This window comes from Glycine max, chromosome 17 (genome assembly GCF_000004515.6).
Source record: "Glycine max cultivar Williams 82 chromosome 17, Glycine_max_v4.0, whole genome shotgun sequence".
Taxonomy (NCBI): Eukaryota; Viridiplantae; Streptophyta; class Magnoliopsida; order Fabales; family Fabaceae; genus Glycine; species Glycine max.
In genome coordinates this window covers 3255324-3278434 of record NC_038253.2, presented here as the reverse complement: position 1 = coordinate 3278434, position 23111 = coordinate 3255324, and the positions used below count along the sequence as shown (strand labels likewise).

Below are 23111 nucleotides of genomic sequence, written 5' to 3'. Positions count from 1 at the left end.
TCAAATGGGCTCGTAAAGGTGTAACGTCCATAATAAAGGCCTGAAGTTTGAACATGTCAAAAAAAAAAAAAACGAAGTAACGAGAAAAGAGGGATAACTGCTACCTTTTTTTTTTTTATTCTAGTGTACATTATGAATAGCAAATATTTGATATTCCTTCTCATGAAAGACAAGGGTTTCACATGGTATACATCTATTATCATACAACAAAAGACTGATTCAAAACCTCAATCAGAGCTTTCACCTATTGTCCAAATACTGCACAAACAAATTGAGTCAAGTGCAAACGAATATTGGGAGGTCAGATGAAACCAAAATTACATTTCTATTGCTTTTCTACAAAACTGTTAGTACGACCACAAAATTTCCATAAAAAGATTAATACAAAAAAATGCTACCATATTTCTTCTTTCCAAGCCAGCTAAAACTGATATCCGCAATGCCCTGAAGTTTATATCTGAGAATCCTAACAGTGGCTTATAAGACGGTTATGGTAAAAGAGGTTTCAGTTGTGCTTGGAATAAATCACCAAGAGCTCCCCGAACATCCATCTGATCAAAACAAAGGATTATCAGTTCATCACATGAGGCATTTCTTAACTCCCCCTCCCAACAAAACAAAAAAGAGCCAGGTTCTTTAATGGAATCCAGTATTTTAGAGGAATTATCTTTTACTGGCAATACATAGTAATTTCCTTAAATGAGAAAAGGATATATACACATTGTCATTAGAACATTTAATCTATTTTAATGTGGTTTTTGTGTAAGAACTAAAACCAAAGATGTTGTCAAGTGTAAGAACCAAATTTATAATTAAACCATAGTATCATTAGCAATTGCAACAAAATAATGGTTAAACAAAGGCACACACCTAAAGGAGCCAAACAATTACCTTTCCATCTTTCAATTTCAGGCCAATTCTGATATTTGTGTTCCTCAGGTAAAAAGGATATTTAAAGCATTTAATGAAAATCATATTCAATTGTTCTATTTGTATTGACACAAGCATATAGCAAACAACCAAATAACGACCTAGGAAAGGCATACATATAGCAGCAGCTGAGGAATCCCAAAAATTACTTATCCATCCAAAATAATAACTATTTTTCTTTCCAAAAAGTAAGTTGAACAATCCACTGGTGAAAATCAATTAGAATTTTTTTTAGGTTTGTCCCTATTGTAAATATCATAGATATTTTAGAATGTGAAAAAGATCCCTTTGTATCTTGATTATTCATCCTTTTTTTTATATTGTTTACTCATTTCCCTTTTTAGGCTTGGTTGTTTACCCTATAAAAGGGAGATTAGAGCTTGTATTAGAAACATACTGAATATATCAAAAGTTCCTTTTCTTTCAACTGTCCCTGTCTCAATACTGCTTCTGATGGAATAAAAAATAACTTCCGTTTTATACAGTGAGCATCCATTCCCTTAAATCTTCATCCATACATTACAGATTGCACACAAAGCAAAACTATCAATTAAATGCAGTCTTAAATAATTGTATAAACAAGAAATTACCTGGTCACAGCAAACAAGTTTTGTTAGCAATGGGTAGAATTCTCTTAGGTGTCTTCTGAAAATCTTATTGTTCATAAAACACATGCTTTGAAGCACCTGAAAAGGTTAATAAATAAATATTAGCACAGAAATGAATGCATAAACTTAGGCTGCAATGAAATTCATCCAATTAGATTGAAAAACAAGCAGATAAAAACTCAAGCCGAGTACTCCTTTAATTGATTTGTTATAGGAAAAGAAATAAAGACATGTAAGGTATCCAAAGCATTTGAAAAATAATAATAAGAGAAAAAAACTAAAAAAAATGAGAAGAAAACCAAGAATGTAGAAGTTGGATTCAATCAGTCTTTTTATATATAGGACATAGCAACTACCTTAAAACAGCCACAGGCAGAGCATAATTGATTATAAGGCAGCATTTTTTTAAGGTGGCAATGCATGCCAATCAAGACAGACAGCTAGAGACTCGAGAGATTATGCTTCTCATGGTATGGAAGGAAGATTTAGCAATTTTTTGAGATATAAAACTAAAATCAGTCTACAAATGCATTATATATATATATATATATATATATATATATATATATATATATATATATATAATTTTGAGATTAAAGGTGATCCGTGATCCACTACCAGTTTATGCAAGCAAGTGCCACACCATGGTAATATTAAGGCTTTTCATCAACAATAGAAGTTTAAAACAGGTTCTAAACAGGTGGCATAATCTGGTTCATGGGTAGTGTAAAAACCTTTACACAGATAAATAATGACTCTTTATAATAAATTTTATTTACGCATTAAGCTGCAACATTTACGATATGCCCTAATCAATTAAACGACGGGCAACACTATGACACTGAATAGAAGGCAGGTGAACTTTCATATATTCTCATGGAGAATAAACTTCAAACCTTAACAATGATGGGAGCACGAAGTTCCAAGACACGATGAATATCCATGTTAGTGGTTTCTCCAGTAATTGACTGGAGGTCAGATGCCTCCCTGAGCACCTGTTCACAGAAAGACACCAGTTTGTCCTCAGCTAACCTTTCAAATTTCACTTCTGCATCAGAATCTTGAGTAATACTCAAGTCATTAACTTCTGTAGAGTCCACATCTTGAAATCCATCAGACTCTGGAATTTTTTCTTTTTTTGTCTCAAAACCATAAGTTGCTTTTTGTAAGATGTCCAGATATATGCCAGTACCAGCTAATTCCTGACGAAGAAGATTTAGTGGTGGCCTGTCCAAGAATAATTCAGTGATCCTTAAAGTCCTATATTCCAATTGTAAAGAAACTCCACCAGAACAAAATTAAGACAATTAGATACTGAGTATTGTATTACCTTTCATCAAGAATTTGGTGCATACGAGTTCTAAGATTGGTGGACGAGTTATATGAAGCAGCAAACTCCAACAAAGACAGCAAAATGTCCATTATAGAAACCTTCTGTTGTGCTTTTAATTTTGTCCAGTATTTCTTCTGCAAATAATTAGAAAAAAATAGTTGGAAGAAGATATTTAAGCTTCTCTCCAAAACTGACATTGACCATCACAGCCAGGTTAAAAACAAAAATTTCATCTGACTATCAAACTCCCCATTAGAAATTTTTTGCTAGGCTAGGAGATGGGTTCCAAAACTTCCTCCACCACCAAAATTTAAATGGATGGGTCTCAAATTACTTTCTCCCTCTTTTCCTCACATGCGGAGTGTGAAGAGGTACTTCCTCATACTGACATTTTTCTAAGACCTTGTATGAAAGAGGGGGAAAAAGAGGGAAAACATTTTGCCCTTACTCTACACAGAACCTTGAGCAATCAAATAGTTGGCAGCAAAGTCAATAAAAAATTTCACTTCTAATACAAATGCAAAAACCTTGAAAACTTTTCAGGTTACCAACCTTTTTTAACACAAACAAATTTAGGGGACCCTCAAAATGTGAGATCTGAACAAAGAAAAGAAATAAACATACAAACCTGAATACCATCAATTGCACCAAGAAGCAATAACTGTGTAATGCACTTTCCCCTGACAGTTACCAGCAAAGGACTCTCCTCATTCTTGGTATCAAGCTCTACAGCATCAGCAGCCTAAAATGGAGTAAAATAAGAGATGTATTCACATGATAATAAAAGTCAGTTTACGTTGTCACTATAGATATCATGATACCTTAACTGGAGAAGATGGTTGAGAAGCATCAGATATATGGCTTTTAGATTTTGTAAGATTTCGAAGGAAGAGATTTTCCATATTTCCCATAATCCGTTGACCTAAGGTTTGGCTCCGCTGGAAACCTCCTCCATCTGCAGCTTTGGGAGTTCTTCCTGATGGAGATGGAAGGCCTACAATAATAAACAATTCCTTAATACCATCAAGCAAACTCATTTGTTCTTGGGTATCATTTAAGAGAAAGTCTTGTATAGACACAACTCTACCACATCATCTTTAGACACATCCAATAAAAAATTTACACAACATCTAAAATAAAATAAAATATCCTTCTCTCCAATCCTTTTGTCTCTTTCGCTTTCTCTCACATCCCATTTCATATCCAAACAACAAAAAATGGTATTCGTAATTTCCGGTATTCACCATTGCAAAGGATTATCACCAAATTTCTGCTCGATACACCAGACACATGGTTAAATACAATAGTTGCTGTCATTCTGAGTTTTACTCTCATAGAATATGTTGTTTTTTTATATTTAGACCGCATATTTCAGTTTCATGTTAATTTACAGTTCAGATCTTGATGTTACAGCTATTTATTAGTATTCATTGAAGCTTTTTGGCCTTAAAAATAATTCTCAGCCTCATAGTGAGAAAAGGTGAATTACCAGACCCATTTTGAACAAAATTCCCAAATTAATTTCGGAATTCCCTCAATTGACTTCCCATCACGGTGTTCAAATCCATCCCCAACCACTCCAACTTAGTGCTCCCAATTTTCCTCTTCTCGTTCTCTGATTCGGGTTCCAGAACTCAGCCAACGTCCACACAAAAATTGGTAAATGATGCTGGAAGAGGAATGCCTCTTGTGTCCAAGAGAGTAAACGAAGAGGAAAGGGGGCCTGGGAGGCACCAAGGAGGATGATTTACATTTTTTACTCTCTGTCTGATGTTGTGAGGACATTGGTGCCTGTGAAGTTTTGCTTTCATGGATGGAGGAAGTAAGAGGAGAGAGTGTGCGAGAGAGAAAGAGACAAAAACAGTTGGATTGGAGAGAGAGATATTGTTTTTATTTTTGGATGGTGTGTAATTTTTAACTTTTAATGATGTGTAAATTTTTTATTGGATGTGTCTAAAGATGATGTGGTAGGGCTGTGTCTATACAAGACTTTCTCATCATTTAATGTCCAATCCACACTTCATTTTTCTATTTAAAGTAGTTAGGGGCAGCCACGAATTCGGATGAATCCGATAACCCGGTGAATCCAAACCAATCCAACGTTCGGATCCGATTGAAAATTTTCAAATCCAGTGAGTTCAAATAGGCTCTCGAATTTTGCTTTTGAAAATCCAATCTGATCCACCCAATTTCATTGTATTTTTTTCATTTTAATGCTACTGATCAATCATTAGTTTATTAATATAATTATAACATAGTTTAATTTTTAACTTGGAATGGAACATGTTTAATATTAGACTATTAGTAAAAAAATAGTTGAGTTAAATGTATTAAATTGCATACTATTAGAATCACTTTCCTAATTTTTTATATTTTTTTATTTTTATTATTTTAATAATAAATTCGATGACCCGATCCGATCTAATCCATTTATAATCGGATTGGTTTGGATCGGATTACAGACTTAAACTAGACAAAATCTTATCCAAATTGATTAAAATTAATTGGATTGGATAAAAAATGTAATGGTTCCAATCCAATCCGACTCATAACCACCCCTAAAAGTAGTCACTGAGGCCCCACCATGAGATGTGGCAATTTTGAATGCAATATTTCACTTTTTTATTCTTTTTTTCAGTAAGCTAATTTTTGTGAGACTAATCTATTTGATAATTGATATCACTTCTCACTTATCTGACTAAAGACATGCACATGTTTAAATACGCACCCAACTAAAAATTAGAAACAAAAAAATAAATAAATAAACTAACCTTCAGACTGATCTACAATTGTCTGTGATACAGAATCTTCCACTCCATCAGCATTTGTATTTGAGGATGCCAGTGGGGACAATTTCTCATTACTATTGACATCAAGTTGATGGTCACCAATTACCTCATTGTCAATAGACCTCGTGGTCCCACTGTCACCTGTGTTGCCTTCAGAATCACTAATAATGCTTCCATGGTTCCTCAGATTTTCAAAACTTAACACATTAAGCAGCTCTAGAGGTTGTGTAGTGTATGAAGCATCTCTGGAGATCAAGATTAAATAAATGTTTTACAGTTGATATTAGAATAACAAAAATGGATCTTCAGAAAATAGGAAAAAATTTACACCTTATGCTTTTAAGCAACGTATCCCAGTCATTTTCACTGAATTGATGTCCACCAACTTCAATGAGATGCACCAAAGCACCAAGAGATATTGAGACCACTGTTTGATCTGTCTTTTTGGCACAATCTAACAGCAGACCCAGTAGTGGAGGCAACATAAAACAAACCTCCTGGAAACAAGATTCCTCATGAGTAATCTTTTTAAAATTTAACAGCAATCAGATAAATGCTGAACAGAATGGCCTAAATTTCATACATAATTTATAAGATAACAAAAGCATCTAATACAAGAAACTAACAAAGTCAACTCAGGCAATTTTCCAATTAAAACTGTAAGACCATGTCTGCTAACTTTTTTATAAGCAAAAATTTCAAATGTATGCTTGTTAAAGTTACTGGAATAGAAAACAATACTGTTAATTCTTTACCTTATAGAATGTGTTGAAAAGGTTGCATAGCAGCTGAAGCGAATGTATGCTTGTTTCACGAAACCAATCATCATCAGGAGAAACAAAGCCCTCTTTCCCAGCATGTCTCACATGATCAAAAATTGGAAATAGAACTCGATGAAAAATACTCTCCCAAAATGCTGTGGAGAACTTGCTACCTCTTTCATTCAGTAAATCAAACAAGACTTCAAGTGCACAACTTCTGACCTCTGGCCTTTGATCTGATGTTAGATCAGATAAACCAGCCAGCATTGGGAACCAATAATGCTCAGTTACATCGAAAGTTGCATCCAAAGTAGCATCAATAGGCATTAAAGCACCTCCAGGAATAAGACCCTTAAGCAGACAAACAATTAAAACCACTTAAAAAAGGGGCATCAACGCAAGGAAAGGAACCAATAATTGACAGTAAAATAAATAAATATTTTCCAAATCCTGAAACAATGTACATTTCAGCATACATTACACAAAATCAGGAGCAAAGTTAGCATGATCCCTTTAGTTTTCCCATAAAAATCTGTTTTGAACAATGGCAGATATAAATGCAATATCAAGCCAGAGCTTTTTTTTTTTCTTGTGTTAACTCTGATACCATGCAGAAGTTCAGAAAATTTAGAAAGAGTAATACGAATGTTTTCATTGTTAATGATTTATGTTTACATTTTACAGAAAGGTATTCATAAAGTGCATAGGTAGTAGCACTAAGCTGCTCACAGGTCTATACTACTTACAATAGGACCTATACAGCATTTACAATATCACTAAAAGGTCTCATCTTATGAAAAGATCAATGATTTGGAAAAATAATATTCAAACATTGTATCATCTCTGTACTTTGAGAAATCAAACCCCCAGAAAAACATACCATAGAAATAGATCCTAGATAAGGGTAGTGGATGGACATTGATATAAACGTCTACCCAGTTTCATTCTTTTGATGTGTGCATGTATGAATGGGTGTGTGTAATCTTCCTATTCAGAAAAGTAATTTCCTACAGATAACCCAACAAACCTCTGCAAGACGGTCCTCACAGATCCGCAGGAGTGCAATAGCCTTCAAGCTAATACGATGCGAAGTTTTATTGTTGGCAAACCTGATCAGACAATTCACGCAATCCATGAAACAGTCTCCCACTACTTGATCAAAGTGTTCTAAGATGACTGTAAAATGTCCATGCGTTAGATACACCACAAATGCAATAGTAGACTTAGACTTAGACTGCAATGACACAGACAAAGAAAATTATTCTTACCCTGCTCAACATTTTCAAATGCACTATCAACAATTGATTCCATTTCATCATCTGCAGAAGCTGTAAAAATCATAAATACACTACGCCACCCAGACTTTATGCTTCCAACCTTACATTTTATCATCTGCGATAGGAAACAGTGCTGGCTAAATTTTAGTAAATATATCCAATGATATTGAGCTCAAATGCAAGAATCAGGACTCAGAACTAATGCCCACTACACCTGGACAATGCAGTCAACAATTAGCCTCCTTTTGGATTCACTTTGACTATTCCGCATAAGAACAACAAATGGTTTAAGAATATCATTTTGGAAAGAGAAATTGGCCAGTTCAGCACGCTCCAAATACTTCATACTAAGTTGTCTTAGAGAATCTATGGCATACATAGCAATTTTCTCATCATGATGACTCCCTGCTGATATAAAGTGATTTGCTAGGACAGACCAGATTCTAGCCCAGACCTGAAAAGCATAATAACGAGAGCTTAGAAATGCATTCAGAGCAGCATCAAAAGAAAATATTATTACAGGAGATGGAAGCACAATGATATTGGTAACAGATAGCTTGAGCAAAATCACATTTTCAAATCCTTCCTCAGAAGTTATAAAAAATTCATACACATGTACATATATGTGCAATTGTGCACTCATTTTATCTTAGAATGTGAGTTCGGATCTAACTCAACCCCGAAAGCTAGCTAATAGGGTGAGGGTTGTCCCCACTTATATACTCTATCTTGACACCATCTCTAGCCAAGACTTGGGTTTTTCCCAACATTATATATTGCAGAAACTATATCCAATTAATAAATGTAAAAGGCTTTTCCACTAGGAAAACAATACATTTGAGCCAAGACATTGAAAACAAAAATTAATAATAATATAAGTCCAATAGCTCAAAAGATAAAGTAAGCAGAAAACCCTACCAAATGCAATTTATAAGACATGAAATGTCAAAATGATCAAGGAAAAATATGCACTTGTAAGTTGATAAAATATATACCATTCGTATACGAGCCATATTGTAATAACTAATTTCAACAAGCTTCTGCAAGCTGAAGACACGAGCTGGAGTTTGTTTTAGCTCTTCAGCTGATACACCACAGAGAGCAGTGAAGAATTCCACAACTGAATCGCTAGGTAGTTTAACACTATTCATGAAAATTTGTTCCGCAGGTTTCGCAGCTAATTCTTTCAGAGATTGAACAACACCATCCTTGGAGATTTGGTTTGACCCATGCATAACAGTGGCAGAAATTGAAGGAGATGACGTTATAAATTCGAGGCGAGAAACACATTCCAGAACTGCATTCCATGTGTCTTGAAGAGAGTTCATGTCTGAGTCACATAGAACCAACAGTGTCCGCAAAGCTTCCACATTTTTACTGCGCATTTCCTTGGGGGCATGCAAGAAAGTAAACCTGAGGTGTCAACAAAGAAACTAAATGAATATTGTCAACTGCACCAAACATCAAAGTTGTCATCCTGTACTCATGCACAAAGCATGCTACTTCCCTAGCATGTCAAAATAAAGAAAAAGCAAATAACTTACGATAATCAAAGCGACAGTTTTTTGAGGGATGTGGGATGGGGGGTACAGGAACACATATACCTGACCAGAGATGTTAGAAATGCATAACGCATGGTATCCATTCCAAGCACAAACGTAATATGTATGCCAGCTTTAAATCCCTCCATCAACAAAACAACACGAGACTTATTTTCACCTTCCTCCATAGTTACAGAAAAAGTAGCAAGCAAAGGCCACCCGACGGCTTCAACCATAGGCCTTACAAGTTCAATCTGCTGGGCAGTGTAGAAAACTCCTCTTTTCACCCCTTTATTCCTGAATATAGCTTGTGTTTTCTTAATGATGTCCTCACTTTCAGACTTCGCATCTCCGGATGACTTCCTCTTTGGGAGTGCTAGGTTAAGAATACTGACAAGGCGTCCTTCTTCACCCTCTGGTTTCTGTCTGCTGCTTTTTCCTATTAAAGATGTGTCATCTTTCATTTTAATCTCCTCTTTGACAATGGAATCATAGATCTCTTCTAGTAGTTCTTTAGGAGCACATTCATCCGGATCATCCCTGGCATTCATGCGAACAAAATCTGACTTGGACATCTTGGGCCACACCATTGGGTTATGAGCATCAGTATTTAACATAATAACAGCATAAGCTAGAACATAAGCTGTATCTGCATTTTTAAAAAGGCCAGGATTGTCTGCACAGTATCTGTCATAGACAACATGCACAAAGACACTGCTATTAGTACAAAAGATATAAATTATCAGTACAGGTACAACCATGCAAGGTATCATGCCCACGAAATATAAAGTGTAAGTAGACATTATGACATGACAATCAACCAAGATTTGACACCTTATAAAACACCCTGAGACACTTGCAAGTACAGAAAAGCCATTACCTCTCTGCAAACTTTTCCATGATTCGATCTATCTTTTGAGCTTCCCCAGGAAGTCGGAACCCTTTAAGAAACTCCCTGATTGCAGTATCAAATTTAAATCCAGAAAATTTCATGGAATCTACATAAGCATGCATCACAGCAAGGGGAAACTCTTCATGTTGACCTAAATAGTCACCAATTGTAGCCTGAAAGCAACCAACAGTTATATATTCCAGACCAAACTTGGATGTGTAGATAAAAAATTAAATTGCAGTACAAGAGAAGAGTCACAACCTTGTCCAAATTGGGAGTGTTTTTAAAAAATTGAGCAACTGAAGCAGGTGTGTTTTCCACCAACTTATTTGATATTAGATATTCCACCCCCTTCATTGGTTTTCTGTTGAACTAAAAGATTATTAAAACCATAAGTCAGCCCCCAACAATAGCCTGATCATATTATGCAACAGAAGGTGAAAAGTCAAGACAAATCTCTTCCCTGTTAAAAAAGATTAAAGAAAACATGATCAATACCTCAGCAATGGCAGCCTCCAATGTGGATTTATGAGCCTTAGCCTTCTCAAAATCACTGGTTACATCTTCCCTGGATCTTATTTCAGAAGAATCTCCAGCTGAAATCCCTTCTTGTTGATTATTCTTTAACTTTTCCAACTCCTTATGTGATTGCTCCCAATCAACTAGTGATTTAAGCACACTCACAAGACCCTGGGAAGGATAAAAGAAAATGGGATCAATCAGCAACTTTATTAAGAAAAAAAGAATCCACTCAATGAATTATTTGATTTCAAACAAAAAGGCAACAACTAAACCTACTTGAAGTGATGAGCCTTTAATTGAAGCTGTTTGAGAAACAGCAGCAGAATTTGGATCGGTATTTTGAGTTCCTTGAGCTATTTTGGACAGAGTAGTAACCTACAAATTGAATTGGAAAATAACAGAGATTATTATTATATTTACCAAAGAGGACATAACTAATTTTCATGCTGTCTATAATGCCATAAAAGATTGCTCTGTAAGATAATACCATTCGTTCAAACAAGTTTGGTGCCTCAAGATCACAATCATAATTCACAAAGATGTCAACAAGCATCTGTGGGTCCTTACATACTTTCTCTAACATCCTGCAAACCCACACTAAACCAAATTAACAATGAGGAAAAGAAATGGCAAACAACACAAGAAAGTTCATTAACAAAAAGTTTATAACACAAGCAATATTTTAATCAACCAGGAAGAACATTATACCGAAGAACACTAAGTTTTTGGTTGACAGGAAATTCTAATCCATCCAGTGGTCTAAGAACAATCAATGGAAAGAAGATGCCTATTTCACCCTGGAAACAAAACAGTGTAAAAACAAATGAGACATCAAATTAACATTAAGAAGCTTCTGCAAAATCTACAGAATGGCATACATACTTTGAGACTCTCCCTGAATTGCAATAACAGCACCAAGAATATTCCAGTTGCATACTGCCAAGAAAGAACATGAATATCACAATTTACACATATAGATACTTTACGTAAAGAAAGGTAATGCAATTCAAGAAAACCTGAAATATAACAGGGGATTGTGAAACTGAAGCTCGTAACAATGCATATGAAAGATATGCCTTCACTGAATCAATAAAATGGAAGTTCTTTGTAAATGAGTGGCTGACTCCCTCCAGCAAACCCTGAAAAATAACATAACAAGCATGTGACTGAACAGTCAAAATAGTAACTGTCAAAGAATGAAAAGCTTGAATATCAAATGTGAAGAACAAGGATGGAATATATGCTCCTATCCTATCTATTCCCACTTAATGATATAGTCTAGCCTTATAATGGGCAGAACTGAAAATTATATTAATCAACAATAAAAAACCAGTTGTGTCATCTATTTTCTGCTCAACAAATCATTTCTTGAACCAACAGTACAATAGCAGTAGCTGGTAGTGGTACAGTGGATTCTTTTTTGAGAGCCTTTTAAGATCTTGACCCACTGAATTATTGAGGCCATCTCTTGTATTCTTCGCCTTTCATTTTGTATTCGTTTACATTATGTATTTTCTCTTGAAGGAATCTCTGTGTCTACCTACTAGGAATCATTCACATGGAAGCTTTCTTCTTATTTTTAATTAATAAAAAATTAAAATTAATAACTAACTATTCAATAATACTAGGTTACTTATACAAGCAGTAACCTTTCCCAACCCTTACAATTTCTATAACAAGAGTACAAGACTATACTTGCATTTCCATATGTATATTGATTCACCTATTTCTGGTTTTAACTTTAATAGATAATATAATTTATTGAAAGAATCCAGAAGGGAATTTCTGTATTTACTTATCATTTAGGTAAAGAAATCAACTACTAGCTACAATGTTGGGCCCAATGATGTGAAAAAAGAGACTATTGGGAAAAATCAAGACTAGCTGGTTAACGGACCAGATCAAGGGCTCAGGGTATGGAAGATGTAATGTATACAGTATACCTGAAGAGATAAACAGGGGTAACATGGAGAGAAGCTATGAGAAGTTGCTGACTTGGCAAGTTAGTTATGCTGGAATGGGTATTCAATATTCATGTTTAGGAGATGATTATTACGCCGAGGGGAGAGAGAGAAATACTCATGTTTTGTTTGCTAATATTGAGTAATACTACTTTATCTTCTTTTGCATGGTCTTTGGTCTCTACCACACAAGGATTGCAGTAATAACAGTTTCATGAACTGGTTCAAACTAGTCCACCCCAACTCATATAGAATTAGACTTCCCATAATAAATATCATATGCCAGCACACATAGCATTTCTTTCAAGCAAACCACTTCCCGTATATAAACTAGTATACTACAGTAATTTAATAAAAGAAGAAATAGAAAGATGACATATTTCAAAGAATGATAAAAAAATAAAAATTATGATGTCATCCTTGCATAAGGCTCTGCATTAAATACAAATAACAACACCAAGACAAAATATTATAAATTTTGTTTCTCTGTGTTAGAGTGCATTATAACAATGCTTGAGTTACTCTTAGGTTTTGTTGGCAGTTCCACAGTTAACCTGAAAGTTAACCAGCTGCCAGATGACACAGTTATTTAGGTGGTTCGCTCAGTTTCTAACTACAATATATCGTTCTAGATCTCAACCAAGGGTAACATCATTGAACAACACAAAGGCCTTATTTGGTTAAGAATCTCCAAAAAAGATTAAATAAGATTGTCTCATAAACTAAAATTAGCTTATGTATAAATTAAAATTAGATTTTTGGATAAACTAAACAATTTTAACTTCTCCAAAAAACTGATTTTAACTGTGGGAAAAAAAATTCTTCTTATTTTTGTCTCCTATAAGCGCTTACAAAGAAGCTTATCCAAACAGGGCCAAAGTCTGCCACATAAAATAAAATGTACCATGCACCAACAAGTTGGCTCATAATTACTAAAATAAAGCAAATAATTACTTCTGCGTGACTACAAGTAATAAAATATTCCAATGCATTATCCTGCACCTATTAACTAACTAGTAACTGAAGCTGAAATCACTGAATAACCTGAAGAAGCTCAAGAGACAATATCCTCGTCTTCGTTGTAACTTCATCATTATCTTCCTTCATACCCATCTGTCAAATAAATTAAGAAGTATATATAATGTTCACAAGAAATTAACCACAAAGCTATAGTTAAAGTTAGAGAACCAACCTTGCAAAGAGTGCGGAATACCAACAAAGCATCACGTTGTACTATACTCATGCTCTCCAAATCAATCCCACTTGACAAAAGTAAGATTGATAGTTAATCAACTATTCAGAGTAAATCATACAATGGATATCTCAAGGTACTATATCATATTCATATTTCATACCGTGTAATCTTTTTACCATCTTCAGTATGTACAGCCTTGTCCAGTACCGCTTCTAGGCCCTATACAAGACAACACAATCTTGTCATAATAAGGACATGCTAGGGTTCAATATATAACTATACAATTGATTTACCTTTATATCAGCACCTCCAGCAAGATTCTGAAGTTCCTCAAGAGATGTTGGAGATGCATCCTTGGCTTGACTAAGTGCATCACCTAAAGTCATTTCTTTTTCATTTGAGTCTCCCATTGAAGATTCATCGGATTTTGTGTTTAAATTCTCTGCTGAAGCTGCCTTTGAAATTGCATGCCCACCGGAACCAGATGACGCTTCAACCTGGAAATTTTGTTAGGCAATACTAAAAAAAATTACTACAAAAGCCATAAGTCAAATATGCTAATATGCTTAATACTAAGGAATTTTAGAAGCCCCACCGGATCAGTTTCCATTCTCCTGAAAGTGATGCTGATCATCTGTGTCAGCATTGCCTTTGACGTTGCTTGGTTTATAGGACTCTTGCTACAAATCCAAAACAATGAATCTCAGTATTATAGATTAACAATAACAACACTTGAAGACAGAATAGAAATGATTAATACCTATTCAGAGCAATATTGTAGCATACTCTGATAACTCCCAGTAAAGGTTCGCCATGTACTGAATGGTGTAAATAAAAATTCAAAAATCATACAAAAAAGAAGGAAAAAAGAAATATATATATTAAAAACAGAGAAAGGAAAAGCAGTCCAAAGCATCTTAGAATACTATAAACATCTTCTGGTATCAACAGGGGGTTTTTTAACCACAACACCAATATAAATGACTAGGCTGGCATAGAAAAAGGGCAGGAAAAGCACAACAAATGTATGCAGTACAGTACAAATAATTTGTACACAAACATTGGTCTAAGCCTCAAATGTACACATCTTTCTATTTTATATAATGCATGAAAGAAGACAAGAATGCATTAGTAATCTTGTTTTTATATTAGTGATTGTTTCCCTTTTTCTTGACACAAATAGTTTGGCACCAACTGATTTCCAATCATGCCTAATTGGAGCACTTGCAAGTCTCAACTTCCAATCTCATAGTACTTGAATTTGATAAAAAAAAAAAAAAAAAAAGTACCAGAAAATGAAGAGAATCAAGTCAAACAAAAACCTAGAGGCAAGCAGCAGAACCCTGAAGCTAACAGCATAAAGGGGAAAAAGAGGCCCTAGCTCATTAAATTATCCAAGCTAATTCTTCAAACAAGTCAACCCATCAATAATTGCCTGAGTAACATGAAATCATAATAACTATTGTCAATCTTCAATTGCAACTATAAACCATGTTTATATCCCAGAAACATATTCTAAAGGAAAACAAAGGCCTCTAAAAAAGAGACACTTCCCCTCAAACATCCTTCCCAACCCAAAGAGATAAACATTATCAAAAGGTACAGAAATATGTGGTCTAAAGGAAGTGAATCCCTGAGAGATATACTTCCAAGACGGAACACAAAGTAGATTAATGGCCAAATTCTAGACAAAAGCCCTTATGACTTTCTCAGAGAAAAAAACAGTACTATAACATAAAAAATAAGGAAACGAGTAAATTGAATTTCCCCTTGAATAAAAAAGCAGCCAAACCAAAGTAAATTAGCCCTTCCGATAGATTACATGCAATTCTGAGCCTACTCTTTTACCATCGTTTCCAACTAACTCTGCTATGGTCATCAAATGTGTGCAAAATTCTCATTAGCAGAAGAGAAAAAAATGCATATTAAGCTCCTTTAGCTAAAACCTTCATCTAAGCTTTAAATAAACATTGCATTAATAATTTAAATTGCATTTAAAGAATTTCTATTTTATTTACCACACACTAGAAATTGAAAGATACCTTGAACAGAAATTTATATTATTGATTACAGATTTTATGTCTGTTACACATGTTATCAGAAGACATAGATAACAAAACAATGGATTCTTTTTATTTTACAAAAAACATACCTCTGAATTTAGTAGAAGCCACCGCAGTAAGAAGAACCTTCAGCACTTGGAGAATAGTACTGCATGTTGGTTTTTAAAAATGAATAGTTATAACAGGAAATATATATCTCGTAAGCATTAAATACCCGTAGTGGTTTGCATACCTGTCAGGTGATGAATTGTCAACACAACTGCAAACCATGTTTAGAATGTCTGTAAACAATGGAACATTTTTACCACCCTCTAACCCAGGATCTCCCTCCAAATGGTCATACGCAATAAGTTTCTGTATTCACAACAGTTACGCATAGTAAGTGAACTATTTAGCATGAAGAAGTGCCATAAGGACTGGTTGAACATCTTATTGATCAGAGTCAAGAAAGCATGCACGTACATGAAGACAATCCAAAGCAGATTCAAGGATTTTCAAGTTCTTAGTCTCAAACGCGAGACGGAGAGGATTTAAAATAAGCTCTGCATCAGCTCCTTCAAGTGTATTCCCAGCACTAGCCAAAACAACATTAATGTTTCCAATCTTAGCCCTGTCATCTGAAGCATGCTCAGCCTTCTGTGACTGATCTGCTTCTGTCCTAGTTGCCACTCCACCTTCAGTTTCATTCATGCTAGTACAAACCAATATAATCCAAGCATTGAATTAACAGAAAGCTCGATCCCATTCCACTAACTAAGGACTATCCATTACCCATTTGCCATACCCAAATTTACCAAACCTACAACTACAAAATTTCAAAACGCAACATCATCCTAAGTATGCTTATTCTAAAAATCTTACCTCCCAGATTCAGCTGAAGGGGCAGCTTGATTGACCTCACTCTGCTTTTTCTGGCTGAGCTCTTTCGTTATATCTGTAACGATAACAGAGCACACACAAAACATAACTAAATAATCAATGACATCACAACTACATGAACTAAAGAATCAATGCCAGCAATCGAACAACGGAGCGGATGGCTATCTTATCACAATCGAAAAGAGAAAGCATCAAATAGAATTGAAAGCGTAAGATAGAGAAGGAAGCAGTGGATCTAGGGCTGTGACCTGTGTAATTCTGAATAGCTTTCTCAAGTTCGGGAAACTTCTTGGCAGAAGAACACTCCTTGAGAATTGAATCGAATGCTCGAGTGACGAAACCCCCGGCGGCACCTCCGGCCATTTTGTCTCACTCTCAGGCGGCGAAATTGCGCTACGGTGCAACGCGCGTTCAGATCACGGATGACGTGGAATTGGGAAGCGGAATGCGGGCGAATCGCAATTGAAGATGATCCGAAATCGGAAACGAGATCGTATTGTGACGGGGAATGTGAGTTGTCCGGCGGCGACGGAATTGGATGCCGGAGGAGAGGGAGAATTGAAGCTGGGAAGACTGAGAGAGAGATCTGAGAAAATGGAGAGAAAGAAGGGCGTAGATCTGTCTTTAAATGTTTTTATGTCTGTATTAGTAACGCAGAGCCAAAACCAACAAAACTATTCTAATTTTTCCCCAAGCTGAAAATTTTAGAACATGTCTCGTAGTCGTAGCTAAATTTTGGAAGACGGGGGCTACTGTGCAATACACTTTTTGTGTTTTTTTTTTCACCTTTTAATTATTATTTTTTTGGTCTAATTTTTTTCTCTCATTTTGAGCCAACAATGTATTAGAGATTGATCAGATTCATTCCGGATCTGTGTTTGGGGCTTTGGGCTTTTGTATAGATCATGCATGGCCACCACCAACGTGAGAATCCAGGCAATTGCTTCCTGCACACTCCAAATTTCTTACCGCACTTTCCATTTTGCTTCCGGAATTCCAGAAAGAAGTGCAGGAAGCAATTCCGGAAGCACAGAAAGAAACACCCGAGAATCCAATATATAAAATTAAGGAGGTGTTTGTATTAAGATTAACTTTTTTTTTATTCTGGTGTTTGTATTAAGATTAACTTTTTTTTATTTTGTGTTAAGAAATGTAGTATATTTTTTTTTGTTATTAAGTATTAAAATAATATTATTCATGCAAAACCTATTTTTAGGTATATTCTTTTAACCCATTTCATTAACCTTCATATTTAAATTTTGCTTCTATATTATAAATTATAAATTAGAATACATGGTTTCTTAATCCTCTGTAAAAATTATATTTTTAAAATAGTTGATAACGTGAAACTAATTAATGATGGATTTAAAAACACGATTTAAAACGGACGAGTCTTTAGTCATTACTCAGGTTTCATCAATTTTGTTTATTTATTCTCGTTTTTAACTTTTATCTTGTTCTCTTATTTATTTATTGTTAACTTAGATAACTAATATTATAGATAAAAATTATTATAACTTAAACCAATATTTTTTTATTTTATTTCTTATGAACAATTCATGCATATGTAAAATTTTACTGGGGATCAGGTGAAGACTTAATTTTATGTGTTAGAATATATGTCAATATATTTTTGTATATAGTCTAGGATCTCTCTTGTAATTATGATATATAGCCACAATTTTGTTAATGGAATGAACATGAAATTTATTTTTTCATTATGTCCGAAATGTCATCATACAACTATCTGGATTTTTATATGCGATCGGGTGAAGATTTATTTTATGCTGGCAATTGATATTATGAAATGACTAACAACAATAATGATAATCTTTTTTAAAGATTAAAAGATGATTTGTGTTGAAAAAGGTTAATTAAGTGACAACACCGTGTGGTTTGCATTCTTGATATATCATACAATACCACCACAGTCTACAATGCAGCGGGACTTACATAAGCCGTAGTTTGTTAGTTGATTAATTATTTGAAATATAGATATAAATATTGAGTGAGAAGGTGAAGATGACGTACTAAGAATTAGAAAAGGCGTTTAGGTATCTGACGTTGAGTCGTTGAGACAAAAAGTAGAAGCCTCTATTAGAATTGTGATTATCATTTAATTATTGATGTAAGTCATTTAACATATATTAAAACGGTGTGGCTGGACTAGCCCCACACTAAACGCAATACTCAATTAAAGTAGCCTAGGTTTCAATGGAACAGAACTTAACCAAATATATGATGTACCATACACATACATACATATATATATATATATATATATATATATATATATATATATATATATATATATATATATATATATATTAAATGTGATTAAATCTCAAACTAATCATTAATCTTATAATGAGTCAAAAAATCAAGACCTGTAGAAATAATAGGATAATTTGATAACACGGTGTATTATGATTAGCAATTAATTGTCCTTTAAATAAGTGATAAAAATTTAATATTTAGGCATGTATGAATCAGTATTTATTTGAAAATATCAATTCCTTAAATAAAAATCTTCTTACCTAAATTTTAACTTCGGGATATCTTGAGAAACTAAAAAAATTATATAGTATATAAAACAAGAATATTTTCACAAAAAAAAAAAGACATAATAAAACAAGAATACCCCATTATACTTCATTTTATTATATTTTTGTTGGCGTGTCAAACACTAACGTAATAACCTCTCTATTTTTTATGGAATGGCTTTGCCAAGCCGTTGATTAAATGTGATTTGGTGGCTGTCTGATTTTTTACTTTTGTTATTATCCCAACATACTGAACTCTTGCTCGTCATTTTATTTTATTTGCTCCAAAAGCAGGGGAAAAAAGATTTGCTTATGTCTATTGAGCTGCTGTTGCACATTCATATTTTTAAATGTCATCAAGCACTTACACTTTCATCTTAGAAAGCAGAATGTCATCGGGATATAAACTAAATCATTATTGCTGAAACGTAAAATAATACTACAAATAAAACATTTAATATACTACTATTAATCAGACAAAATTATAAAATAGTTGATTGAGTCGAGTCAGTATGATTTTCAATTCATAGAAAGCAAGGAAAAAATGGATGAAAAAAAAAGACTACAAACAGGACATTAAGAGTATGTTTTGATATAAAGCTCAAAATGTTCTCAAGAGCTTCTCTATGAACTCTATATTTTCAATAAATAAAAAATTCTCAAAAATACTTCTAGCTTATATCCAAACATATCCTTAAGTGTTTATAGTTATGCGTGGGACGGGGTGGGTTATATTTACGTGCTGGAGTATGATGCCAATATCATACCAACAAAGTAGCATTCTTATATTTTGTACGATCTCTTTTTATCTACTATGGTTAGAAATTAGAATATGATGCGCATATGAACTTTTTAGACATCGAACCAAGAGCGATATGTCAGTGAGTGTCTAAGTTTTGTTCTTTTCTTATGTCATTATGTTAGTACTCTTGCTCAATAATTGAAGAAATGAATCATTTGCTTTATTCCAAAAAGCTCGAGAAGAGTTACCTATCATATTACCTATCTCTATTGAGCCGTTAACAGATTCAAGCTTCTAAATTTTATCAGTCACAAACAAGTTTAGCAAAAGAAAGAGGAATACTTCTTTAACACTTTCATTACATTCTCTGTTATTTTGTGAATTACACCTAAATTTCATTACTTACTCCATTTAGTGGAACTACATGCAATGCAGCACTTGAGAAATAAAACAATGTGTTAAAAAGGAAGAATGGTCCTATCACCTATGATGTCCCTTTGTGGGTGTGACTTGTGAGATAGATCATACATGTGAGGAAGAAAGAAAAGGAAGAAAAAAAACGAGAGATGTGATGGATAATGCAATGGAAAGGGAAAAAAAGAAATATAAAGAGAGGATGATCGTAAAAAGACACTAAGAAAAAGAGAGAGAGAAAATCAGAATTGTGAAAGGAATGTGTGCTAGTGCTGATAAATTACCTACACCTGACAGTGTTAACCCTTCAAATAAAAAGTGATTTTGTCATTCCAGCAAATGGTGCATTTTCATAACCGAACCTTTGTCTTGGAGAGTGTATTTCATTTATTAAAAATGTTATTTGTATTACAATTAAGAGAGAAAAATATGACATGTAAAATAGACACAAAAAATGTTGTATGTCTTGTATGAGTTGTTATATGAAAAATATTACTCCTTCACCTGGTATTATTCAATCTAATCGTTAATCTAATTAAGATACTGCGTTATCCCCACTAGCTCTACCAGTAAAACACCATTAGAATGATGACTGATGAGAAGGTTCCAGTTTCGGTTCTACATCTGACAGCCACATCAATAAGTTACAATGATAGAAACTCAAAACGAAATTCCAATTTCTAAAAACTCCTCTTAGAATCACGTTTGGAGATGGCTTTAGAGTGGTAGGTATATTAGTAGTTAATGAGACTTGCACTAAAACCTGGTTCGTTTTACAAGTTCCTCACCACAAACTAGTGCAACCCGAATTACAGTTAGTTGAGTTCTAACCGATTTATCCACCGGGCTACAGGAATTGGTCACTAAACTGATTCACCAAGTGAATTGGCCTATCCAATACAACTTCAATAACACTATTTTCACTTTGATACACCTTAAATTGTGATTTAATTAAACGTACTATAACAGAACAGACAAGGAAAAAAAAAAAACTAGTCTAAGCCTCTAAGCCAGTGTGATCAAACGGAGGGGCAAAAGGAAAACAGCACAAGAAGGCCATTTGTTCCTTTTACAATAAACAGACAAGCCATAAAGCTGAAGAATTGAAGAGATTAAAGGCAACATTAATATTAGTCAAATGTGAAAAATATATGTATATACACACACACAAACAGGAAGCTAGTTTGTGTCTTAGTTTAGTTATTTTGTGGCAGCAAGCAACAATTACAAGGCTCAGATGATAAACATAACAAATAATGAATCCCCTAAACTATTTTTTTTCTGCACAATCTACAAAGAAAACAAGTAACTAACAAGGAAGCAGATCATCTCCAAAGAGATAGAGGAGTCTCTCCACAGCCCAACTAGGCTGAGGAGGAGGCAGACACGTGGCAGAGCTGTGGTGGCAAGAAGAACTGAGCAAAGGAGCCCTGCAGATAGGACACGTGGCGCTGTGATTCTCGTGTTCGTGTTCCAACCATCTGTCTATGCACTCTCTGTGGAACACGTGGTAGCAGTTCATGAGCTCCCTAACCTCGTCCTCCACGCTCAGCTGGCTCAGGCACACCGCACACGTCTCCTCTGTCTCTGGAAGCCTCTCCTTAATCTCTCCGAAAGTCGTCAGCAAAAGAATGCTGTCCTTGTCCCTTGTCATCTGAGAACATGGTTCTGGTGTTGGGGTCTCGTCGGATTGTGTTGTTCTTCTGTCGTTGATCACTCTGAAGATCAAGCACAAGACCCATCTCAGAACTGCAATCATGAGAGCTACCTCATATATGGCCTGGCCTATTGTCAAGCCTGAGAGAGGATCTTCAGCGTAGAAGCCCATTAATTGAAAGCTATAATCAAGGAAATGAAATTAGAGAGAAGAAGAAGAAGAAGAAAGGGGAAAGGGGGAAGTTCTAATGAGTTCTATGGCTTTTTTATAAAGCCAAAATATGATGGTGGTGCAGTGGAGGCTACTCTGCTCTTTTTAGCTTTCCTTTTACTTTCACTCTCTTCTACGCTCTTTCTTCTTTGCTTTTCCTGTTAGATATAATACAGAATATTATCTAACTTATTGAATTAAATATTAATTTAATTGATCAAATTATTATTAATTTAATTTTTTTTACACAATAAAAATTAAATGATTAAATAAATTATTTTATCGTGTAAACACGTTAGCATCTTACACATTTAGACTGTGGCCTTTCCTTTTGCTTGCTTTGCCTTTTCAAATTATCGTTGTTATTTTTGTTATTAAATGTTTTATCCACCGTCCTTTTGTGATTAGGAATAAAGGGTCCTCATCACCGACTAGTCGTTCAGACTCTTCCGCGTGTGATTAGGGGCCATTGTGAGGAGGGATGGGTTAACGCATGGTATTTTTCTTTATCAATACAACTAATACAGTTGCATCATCAGGTATGGTAATGGATCTTCAGATTCTATTAATTATTATTAATATCTTTTTGCTTCTCTATTTTTAGATATTACGCTTCTGCATATGAAATAGTATCTGAATGAATTTCATTCAACTCAGTTTTAAGGGGAAATATTCTATTTTTCCATTCAATCATAAATTTATTAGATTTTTATAATAATTACCTTAAAAAACCTCCAAATAATTAGTTAACTGTATATACCAATGATGCATATAAATTAATTTGTTTAACGCTT

At 34.4% G+C, this 23111-nt stretch overlaps 2 protein-coding genes across 2 annotated transcripts; both read right to left on the bottom strand.

Moving 5' to 3' along the window:
- Positions 1 to 77: 77 nt before the first annotated feature.
- LOC100782540 (brefeldin A-inhibited guanine nucleotide-exchange protein 5) lies at positions 78 to 17498 on the bottom strand. The gene is made up of 33 exons (XM_006600360.4): positions 17000 to 17498; positions 16734 to 16806; positions 16335 to 16563; positions 16105 to 16226; positions 15962 to 16020; positions 14570 to 14627; positions 14405 to 14489; positions 14103 to 14306; positions 13970 to 14028; positions 13807 to 13876; positions 13659 to 13727; positions 11670 to 11792; positions 11536 to 11589; positions 11362 to 11450; positions 11141 to 11237; positions 10930 to 11028; positions 10630 to 10821; positions 10393 to 10503; positions 10120 to 10304; positions 9303 to 9926; positions 8694 to 9111; positions 7913 to 8152; positions 7690 to 7813; positions 7449 to 7597; positions 6416 to 6772; positions 5991 to 6157; positions 5643 to 5905; positions 3693 to 3865; positions 3500 to 3613; positions 2869 to 3005; positions 2435 to 2765; positions 1521 to 1616; positions 78 to 551 (listed from the first exon to the last, which is right to left on the bottom strand). Exons 1-33 carry the CDS (start codon positions 17112 to 17114, stop codon positions 489 to 491), a joined length of 5349 nt encoding a protein of 1782 aa, XP_006600423.1. The 5' UTR covers positions 17115 to 17498; the 3' UTR covers positions 78 to 488.
- Positions 17499 to 21558: 4060 nt separating this feature from the next.
- On the bottom strand, positions 21559 to 22454 carry LOC100306203 (RING/U-box superfamily protein). Its single transcript, NM_001248433.2, has one exon. The coding sequence runs from the start codon at positions 22276 to 22278 to the stop codon at positions 21760 to 21762; it is 519 nt and encodes a 172-aa protein (NP_001235362.2). The 5' UTR covers positions 22279 to 22454; the 3' UTR covers positions 21559 to 21759.
- Between the last annotated feature and the right edge of the window lie 657 nt (positions 22455 to 23111).